This window comes from Oryx dammah, unplaced genomic scaffold, assembly GCF_014754425.2.
Source record: "Oryx dammah isolate SB20612 unplaced genomic scaffold, SCBI_Odam_1.1 HiC_scaffold_11150, whole genome shotgun sequence".
NCBI lineage: Eukaryota > Metazoa > Chordata > Mammalia > Artiodactyla > Bovidae > Oryx > Oryx dammah.
The window spans coordinates 348,757-358,716 of NW_024080543.1; the positions used below are offsets into that span (position 1 = coordinate 348,757).

Below are 9,960 nucleotides of genomic sequence, written 5' to 3' on the forward strand. Positions count from 1 at the left end.
CATCAGGCCTTAGTCCAGCATCAGACCATCCCCAGCATCAGGCCCTCACCCAGCATCAGGCCTTAGTCCAGCATCAGACCCTCCCCCATCATCAGACCTTAGTCCAGCATCAGGCACTCCCCCACCATCAGGCCTTAGTCCAGCATCAGACCCTCCCCAGCATCAGGCCCTAGTCCAGCATCAGACAATCCCGCCCCAGCATCAGGGTCCTCCTCCAGCATCAGGCCCTCCCCCAGCATCAGGCCCTCCCTCAGCATCAGGCGTGGCAGCCCCACTTGTCTGATGCTCCTGAGCACACTTGGGCAGCCCCAGAGCAGCAGGACAATAGCTCTTGCAGGATGTGCATCTTTAGGAATCACTGCGGAGCAGCAGCAGCTGGGATCTGTTTCAGGCCAAGGAGAAGCAAAGCAGAGACGCTTGTGCCGGAGGCAGCGGTGGGTGTGGGCACGTTCCCCAGCTCTGCTTCCTCCCCGAGGGGGCTTTGCTCTCCTGCTCTTCTCACATGGTCACTCCAGGGCCCCAGGGCTGTGTCCTTCCAGATTCACAGTCTCCTTGATATCTCAAGCCCAAGTCCTGAGGTGCGTCCCAATCCCGCATAGCAGAGGGCTGGGAACACACAAGCTCAAAGGCTGAAAGGATCCCAGGGGGACAGCCGGGCCCCAGCGGGTGGCAGAGCAGGCGATGAGGGTGGCCGCCCCCAGAGAGCCCCACAGCAGCACTGGAAGGACAGCAGGGATGCCTTAGCTCACTTGGGGACGTTGCCTGGCCTCAGCACTCAGGTGGCAACCCCAGCAGCTCTGGAGACACAGGAAGCCAGTGAGTGACACCACTCCACTCGGGCCGTGTGGGTGGGCACGGCTGACCATCGCCTCGGTTTTCATTCCGGTTCCAACTGTCCCTGCAAGGGCTGACGGGCTCCTCCTCTGAACGGCACACATGTTTTCTCTGTGGGTGAACACATCCCGGCTTGTTTCTGTCGGCACTGTTGTCGCTCTTCGTGTGTTTTCCTCTTTCCAACCTGTGCTTGCTGCTCTTCCAGTTGAACTTAGGAGCAGCCCTTATTTTCTGCATTTCCTAGTTGTCAGCGTTCCCTGGGGCTTCCCAGGTGGCGCTAGCGGTAAACATCCTGCCTGCCACTGCAAGAGATAACGAGAGATGTGGGTTTGATCCCTGGGTTGAGAAGATGCCCTGGAGAAGGGCATGGCAACCCACTCCAGTATTCTTGCCTGGAGAATCCCATGGACAGAGGAGCTAGTGGGCTACAGTCCCTGGGGTCACAAAGAGTCAGACACGACTGAAGCAGTAGAGCACACACTCAGGTTTTAGTTCAGTCACTCAGTTGTGTCCAACTCTTTGCCACTCCGTGGACTGCAGCACTCCAGGCTTGGCTGTAATTCACTGTCTCCTGAAGATTGCTCAAACTCATGTCCATCGAATCAGTGATGCCATAGAACCATCTCCTTCCTGTTGCATCCACCAGAGAGGTGGCTGGGGCTCGGCAAAGTGCGTGGTCCCACTGCGTGGATGTGAACCTGCCCTCACCACTCCCTAACCGCGCGACCATCACTGTCTCCTCCTCTGTAAATCGGGAGGTGGCAGCACCTGCTTGGTAAGGGGCACACAGCATCTGGTATAGAATCAATGCACCATCCAGCTCAGTGCTGTATTTACTAATAATAGGGATAGCATTGAATAATCTACTCCTTTTTCTCTCTTCTCACTTCACTGTGCTCCAGACCACATCTGTTTCACTCACCCTGTAAATCCCACACCCAGCAAAAAGAAGACACTCAACAAATATCTGGCTGAAGAGGCAGGAACATACCCTGTCCTTAAGGAGATGAAGCCGAGTGAGATGGGGGACTGATGATAACACTGTGTGAGGAGGAGACCCCAGGAGGACCTGCGTGGCTGTGGGCTGGGGTGAGGGGCATGGGCAGAACCCCTCATGAGCTCCTGGGGATGGGGAAAGTGGCAGGAAGGAGGGGATGCTGTTCCTTGTGGGGTGCCCACAGATTGTACCTCACTCCTCACTAATGAGCACTTAGGCCGTTTCCAAACACTTGTCACTGTTCTGGAGGAAACAATCATTGCCCAGCTCCTACTCAATCCATTTCGTAGAATATGTTTCTCATTGGAGTATAAACATCTGCTTTATTCATTCCATGCTCCGTCATCCACCCATCCAGCCAGCCATCTGTTCATCCATCCATCCACCCATCTACTCATCAACTGATCTGATCATCTCGGACCCTAAAGAAGACAGATGCCTCCTCTGCTCCTACCGGCAGGACACCCAGCATGCTAGGAGCCTCGTGGGAACAGCGGGGGAGACACAGAAGGGACATGCATGCAGACCCTCCTCCCTCTGAACGGTGAAGCACCCACCTGGTCCTAACGGCTCCTTGCTGGTGTGTCCAGGCCCGCCCTTTTCCTTCTTGCCAAACCAACGACCGATGGAGGACTTGATGCCCTTCTTCTTTGGGGCTTTCTGCAGCGAGTCCTGGCTGCTGTTGCTATTGCTGGGGTTGCCCCCGGGACCATCCTGAGAGCCTGTCGAGCTTCGGGGAGAGAAAATGACCTTTAACTGGCACCCTTGTGCAAACACACACCCCTCCACAAGACCTACTGATAGAACCGGCCACCCAGCAACACCCACGCCTCAACCTCGCAGCAGACAGTGGAGTCTCCTTCACCAACCACACTCCACACGAGCAATGCAGGCTTCCGGCCACAAACAACGGCCCCAGGAAGCTGAGGTTCTCTGACTGGAGCTCTCCCCCAAGGAGGGAGGTCTTCACTCCAGACCAGCTGGTGCAGAGGGCGCTCCGACCCTCCCTCAGGGTTGCTGCTCGGCAGGTGACGACGCTCCCAGAGAAGGCGAGCTCCCCAGTTCTGGGCAGTTCCCCCCGCCTCCTGCAGGGTGACCGCCCTCGGCCGTGGCAGGAGAGCGAAGGTCACTGTGCAGGGCTGCTGGTCAGGGGACCACGTGCCCTACATCGAGTGCTGCCTGGCTCACGACGGGAGCTCAGCAGGTGGGGGTCTGAATGAGGACAGTGTCAGTCACAGGAGGGGACAGACAGTCTCCTGAGAGGAGACCCCTGAGGAAAAGGGAGGGACCCTCAAGAGCAAATCCGAGAGGCACGGAGCCATAACCATCAGGAACGCACCCCAGGCCGGGCAGACCTCTAGCAAGAGCAGGAAGAAACCTCCCACAGGAGTCAATACGTAGAGACAGATGTTTTCTAAAATCACTGAGGTCACTGAGCTCTTCTACCCCAGCACCTGAAGTTCACCACTAAACACAGCCACCGAATCCAGTGGGATTCCTTTACAATCATCCTTGAAACTCTTTCAAGAGAAGAGGTGCAGGGCTCCTGAAACTGACGACGAGGCGAGCAGGCCCCTTACTTGCGGGCATCCCTGATGTCCTCGTCGCTGGCTGTGCGCAGTGACCCCGTGAGCCGGTCCAGCCGAAGGGACCGCAGCGAGGCGGAGGTCGAGCTTTCACATTTGAGGGTGTCATCTTCTACCTCTTCCTGTATAGTTGGCAGCTGAGGGAGTGAGGTAAGTGTAAAATTGGCTAACAATAGACTGTGTCGAAAAAGGCAATCACACAGGCTTTACATTATAACCAGAAACTTATTTGAAAAGATATTAGCTATGCTATCCGCCAAGTACACAAAAATGCCTTGTTCTAGCTTAATGCCATCTTGAAGGACTGTTTGTTCAAGAGAAGCGGGGCCGTGGAGCAGCGAGAGCACCCCACTGAGTGCAGAGACCCCGGACGGGAGCCTCCCTGCAGCCGGGCTCTGCACTCCCTGAAATCCAGCCAACAGATGCCAGGCAGGACAGCAGAGCCACGCCAGCACCGTGAACCCTGCATGGCATGAACTGCCCTGATGAAAGGACTGTGCTCATCGCCAGATGCTGCTCAGAAGCACCACTAGCAAGAGTAAGAAACCTCTCAGCAAAGCCGTCCAGACCTTTCTATTTGAACGAGAAAAGGACACAGCTTGTACCACCACCCAAGGTCATTTGTAGTGATGATGCAGGTTACTGAACCCATGACAACAAGTGAAACACAGAAAAGGTACCTAAGCCCTCCATGCGAACACCATGTGTCTGGCTTGTGTTTCTCAGTAACATACAGACCGGGGGCTACACACTGAAGTGCGTACACCCAGTTTGAGTGTCATTTGCTCACTGTGGTTTACATAAAGCTCTCCTAGGTCTTCACTAAGAATTAATCTTGTATCAACCTAGAGGGGTGGGATGGGGAGGGAGATGGGAGGGAGGTTCGAAAGGGAAGGGATGTATGTGTACCTATGGATGGTTCCTGTTGACGTTTGACAGAAAAGAACAAAAGTCTGTAAAGCAATTATCCTTCAATTAAAAAATAAACTAATTAAAAAACAAAAAGATGATCTCGCCTGAACTCCCAGCTTTTCCGCTAGTCCTGGGTCTGAAGATAGGAAAGACACTGGTGGCAATGGTGTGGGGAACAGATGAACCCCTTCGGGGTCCAGACAGGTCTCACTTATACTTTTGGGTGTGTGGTTAAGCAGGGGAGCTTTGAGGAAACATGCATGGCAAGTATTTTTAGAAACAATGAGTGTGTTGTTTTAACCAACTAACCAGTCCTTTTTTAATGGGATTCTGTAAAGAATACTGATCCCGTGCAGCCCCACAGGAGCTTGGTGACAACAAAGTGACTTAGTGCAAAATACAGCTGAACTCATTTAACAGCAGCTGGATAAACTGGGCCCCCTCCCCTGATCTCTACCAGGAGAGCTCAGACAACAGAAGGCTACAAAGGCTAGAAATTATCCACATGGAACTGAACAGGGATCAATCTCAAATTCCAGTGAAAATAAGCACTTATAAAAATCAGAAAACAGCAGAGAACAGAGCAGGGAAGTGACACACCTGGGTTGACTATGGACTCAGTGGAGACAAACACCTGCCTTAGAGTCAGGGACCACGGCCAGCCCCTTCCCCCGGGCCTCCTCCTATGGAAGGCTCTGGTCCGCAGCCTGACCGCCCTCCCCCGGGATGGGAGCTGCCCCACTGGTGCCCACGTGACTAGGATGGGCAGTGCCGTGTCCTCACTTAACAGGAGGGCAAAGCAGGCCACAGAGCGGGCGAGTGGCACACCCAGGTCACCAACCCCAGGGTGATGGCGCTGTTCTGCTGTACCCAGCAGAAGGGCTCCCGGGCACTGAGCTGCCTGAACTGGAGCACGGCTGCCCGAGTCCTGCAGGAAGGCCCCAGCAGGGCTCGGTCAGCGGGTGGGAGTGGGAGAGGGACAAGGAAGGCCAGCCCTCGGGGCCCTGGACTCCAACAACAGGGGCTCAGTCAAGTGACCAAAGGGGAGAGGCAGCGAGCTCCCTCCTGATGCTCCCTCCATCAGGGAGGCCGTGATGGACACGAGAGCCTCTGGAGCAAAGCGGGCTGGACGGCACCACAGGAAGTGTCCAGGCTCTGATCAGACCGGTCCGAACCACACTGCTGGGTGTGGGAGCCTGGGCACGGTGCTCGGTCTCTATAAGCCTCAGTGTCCCTGTCTGCTGAATGGGGATAACAGCAGCCTGGACCTCACCTGGGCATCTGCGGGATCAGATGACAGACTTGGAAAGCACTCGACACGGTGCCTGGCGCACAGAGTCTCCTGCACACTGCTACCCACCGTCATTAAATTGGCTTCCCCCAAATCTAACTTCTATGGCTCTGATTCAGTCATTTGTTTAAAAAAACACTCTAAGCGGAAATTCCATGCTGGTCCAGACGTTAGGACTTGGCACTTTCACTGCCAGGACACCGGTCTGATCCCTGGTTGGGGAACTAAGATCCCATAAGCATGGCCACAGAAATAAGTAAAGAAAAATTTTAAAATAATAAATAATACTATGTCTATTATAAATAAGCATGAGATGATTAGAAGGCAAACAAGTGGGAGATAGGCAAACTGTTACAATCGTCCCAACAAATGACCTATTTCCAACAGAACCATCAGCATACTTTAAGTGGTGGCTGAGTTTCATTACTTCCATTAAAATGTCAATTATTCACCAGTACATAACCACACAGTCTTCATTCATGGAAAATGATAAGGACTCTCTAATACTTCACAGAGAAACAAGGGCATGCTAAATTACTATATAGTTTACCTTTCGATAATGCTTCCCTAAATCACTAGGCTGATAGATGCATGCAAAGAAATGAAGAGAAACCAGATTTATTGCGACTTTGAAGCTAAAAATTCAAGAATCAGTATAGACAAATACAGTATAACAAAAATGATGGCAAACATATAAGTGAGATGAAGATTAAGAGGACATGTAACTGGAAACAGAACATTCTTTTTGACCACAGAAATTAAATAAGCTATTCAAGATTTACTAGAGAAACACTATAAATTATTACTCAGGAAGATACAATTCTATTACAACATCATGATTTATTAAAGCACAGCATTCTGTACGATAAAGGCTCTTAACGGTTGTTTAATTTCAAGCAAACTTCTCTATAAGTTAGTTTCTCTCCATAAAAAACATGTTATACTTTAAAATAGTACTTTAACTGATGAGGAAGTTACCATAATACCTATTTTAACACTGAACAAATCGAACCACCTATTGGACATTAATGTAAAATGCTTACCTAGAATTTGATTGAAAACTTCTCAAAATAAATTTATTAAAGCAGGTTCCCTGTGAAAATACGTAAGAAAGAAAGCTAGCATAATAGCAGGTGCCGTCTTTACATTTTATGAACCATAGAAGATGCTTTTTTAAAGAGTCTAGTAGAGACATTAACTGTGCAAAAGCTGATGAGATTTATAGTCTTCAAAACAAGCACCAACACAGAAAGGATATTGTGTCAAAAGTCCAATAATTCTACACTGAAGAAGATCATTTCTTTAGGTAAGGATAATCTCATTTATGAATTACACATGATATGTGGTTTAGGATCCATCTACATTATGCTTGTAACTGCATAGTGATATGCTAATTCAAACTTACTGCTATGGGGGAAAAACACCATTTGATGAGACATGAAGACAAAGCACAAACCCGACTAAGGGGACACCTGCTGTAGACCACAGCGCTGCTATGACCAGAGCAGGTGGGAGGACGGGGAAGGGGAGATGGGTGGGTCAGCTGCAGCCTCGGGGGCGAGGCGGGGCAGTGGTGGGAAGCTGGGGTCTGGACTGACAACCACTAAGCAGACAACAGGATGAGCCAGGAAATCAAAACCAAGGATGAAAGCAGACACGCCGTCAGAGAACTCCAACAGCAGGACAAAATATACAGAACTGTTCTTCTACAAATACTCGGAAAGAAATCAATCGTGAAACTACAGAGAAATCGTCAAAGAATTCTAAATATCAACTCATTAACCAATATGCAAATTAGAAAAACAGTGTCTCCAAAGACCACAGAATGGACTAGTTACCACTTCACATGCGCTAAATGATTCAGTTAATTTAATTAGATTCCGACTAACAATGCAGCTAACACGAAACGGGTGGTAACCAAAAAGAAGTGATAATACAAGTGCAGTTACAAAGCAGAGGGTTGTAAACGTGATTTCATGGGGTACACAGCAGTGCACTCTCAAAACCTAAGCTAACAATGGAAGAAAGCTGGAACGTGTGCTTTAGAGCCGCACACTCTGTCACCAAAAGCCCTAGGTCGTCATCCCGTTTTCAGACTCGGCAGAGTGAGGAAGCCAGACTTCTTCACTGGGGCCCTGGGGCACCGGGCTTTTAAGCTGGTTTCACACGCAGAGCTGGCCTGAGCGCGTGGCCAGGCCCATCAGCGAGCAGACCACTTTAGATTCCTAAGCCAGGGGTCCAAATAGCAACACTCATCTCTCGCTGTGCGATTATGGAATGATTTCACTCAGTCGTGTCCGACTCTTTGCGGCCCCGTGCACAGTGGCCTACCAGGCTTCGCGCTCCATGGGATTTTCCAGGCAAGAATACTGGAGTGGGCTGCCATTTCCTTCTCCAGGGGATCTTCCCAACCCAGGGATCCAACCCGGGTCTCCTGCATTGCCGACACACGCTTTACCGTCTGAGGCACTAGGGAAGCCTGATTCAAGACTAGGTAGTTTTAAAAATCTTAGACCTCTAAGCATAGCAAATGTACCTGATTTTCTTCTGGGTAAAAAGAGAAAAAACAAACAAACAAAAGAAAACCAGTATGCTCGGGGAGGGACGCGGCAGGGAGGAGGCAGACACATACCGGAGTCACGAAGCACAGCTTGTATACTTCCCGCTCAGGGCTGTGCTGCCTCCTTTCGGGCTTGGAGCGCCCTCTGCTGGGCGGGGAGGAGCCGGCATCCAAGGAGGCGGGAGTCAGGTTGAGGGAGTCCGAGGATTTAAAGCGCCGAAGGTTGCTTAAGCTCCCACTGCCCACCCTGCTCTCAGTCTCCTCGGTCCACCGATCCCTGATCTCCTTCTGTCGGATCAACCTAAAACAGAATGAAATCATCACCTGCCTTTGTCAGCAGAGGAACATGTCTGGACAGCAAATTTGGGCTTGCATTCTGTGTCACGATTAGCAAATTCCAGGAAGAGCTGCTCAGCTAACATCTCAGCAAAAAGGTTCAGCTTTCCCTCTTTTGAATATTCTCAAACTTAGAATAACTTATGATTGAGTCTTACAAAGTGGCCCCTGATCACTCACGTTGGATTTGACTTATTTACTCTAACATTCTGATGGGGCCTGGGTGGTGACTCTCCCTGTGAGGAGATACCTGAAGTTGACAACCTTTACCTTCCCTGCTCTCAGGGCAGAGATGCACGTCAGGGCCTCAAATCGTTTCCACTGGGAATCCAGAACTCCGTATAACCAAAAGAGCGATTCATGAGCAAGCTGGCATTTCTGAACACAAGTCTCCAGACCAGATGAAGTGCTGAGTTGAACTTTTCATTGTTTTTTAAGCTTGTATATGTGCAAACGCATCACTTGATGAAGTTCTCCACCAGCTTTGTGTGAGTTTCTGGATTCATGTCAATGTGCTACATTCACCTAGAATTCACAGTTCCTGCTCTTCTCCCCTCATGTGTCACGGGTGATTTGATATACACATTAAATGCATGGTTAGCAAATAAAATGATTTTCCAATTAAAATACAAGATCCTTACAGGTAGTAAACTCTCCAGTTTCACTTCTACTTATACCTCTTGAAAGTTTTTCACTGTTGACAAGTTGATGGACAGAATTTACCATTTACATCAAGTCAACTTGTGACATAAGGAAAAATCACTTTTACCTGACAACTTGCTGTAAAAATAAAAATATTAATAGATAACTGTTCTAAATTTCCTATGGGGATGAGGAGAGAATCTTTCTGAGCTTCTCTGTGCTCAAACACGGCCCACAAAGCAGTCTGTCTCAGCATCAAAAGAGCAGGCGGCACCATCTGCGTTTGCTGGTTGTGCCATTCACCACTGTCTTTTCCCCAATCCCCCTGCACTCGACCGGCAGGAACGGGCACCTCGGCCAGAGGTGACGGGATGAGAACGATCTGAGCAGCAGCTCTGCCAGGTCCTGTGCATGGTCACCGGCCTGCGGCCACGCTGAACGTGGACTTGGGACAGGAGGCACAGCTGTGCAGGTGTGGCACCAGGAAGGCCTCGGGGCCCCCGGCAACCCGGCTGCACCCAGACCCAGGGCCCCCTGCTCACCACGAGGCAGGCCTTTGGGTTCTATCCTGTTTTGTAAACTGTTCTAGCTGCCAAGACTGGGTCTAAAGAAAACATTTTAAATATACCGATGAGATGAGAAAAACTCAAACACATGTCCTTGGATCACTGTCTTACAACAAGCCAATCTTCACAATGCATTCAGTTAAAAAGGAAAATGCAGATCTGAGTGGGAATTTGCCAACCCCAGAACCCCGGCTTTTCTGCTCCAGGTGGCTTTTCACCAGAACGTGGAAGGCTCC

The 9,960-nt window shown here is 50.4% G+C and overlaps 1 protein-coding gene across 1 annotated transcript in view; it reads right to left on the minus strand.

Moving 5' to 3' along the window:
• Positions 1–1,726: 1,726 nt before the first annotated feature.
• The window catches only part of LOC120860632 (liprin-alpha-1-like), a 26,005-nt gene continuing 17,771 nt past the window's right edge, over positions 1,727–9,960 (minus strand). Inside the window, exons 11-13 of the mRNA XM_040236416.1 lie at positions 8,253–8,481; positions 3,412–3,554; positions 1,727–2,561 (exon numbers count right to left, since the gene is read on the minus strand). Coding sequence (XP_040092350.1) covers positions 2,282–2,561; positions 3,412–3,554; positions 8,253–8,481 — 652 coding nt within the window. The 3' untranslated portion in view covers positions 1,727–2,281. The remainder of the gene's footprint in view (positions 2,562–3,411; positions 3,555–8,252; positions 8,482–9,960) is intronic.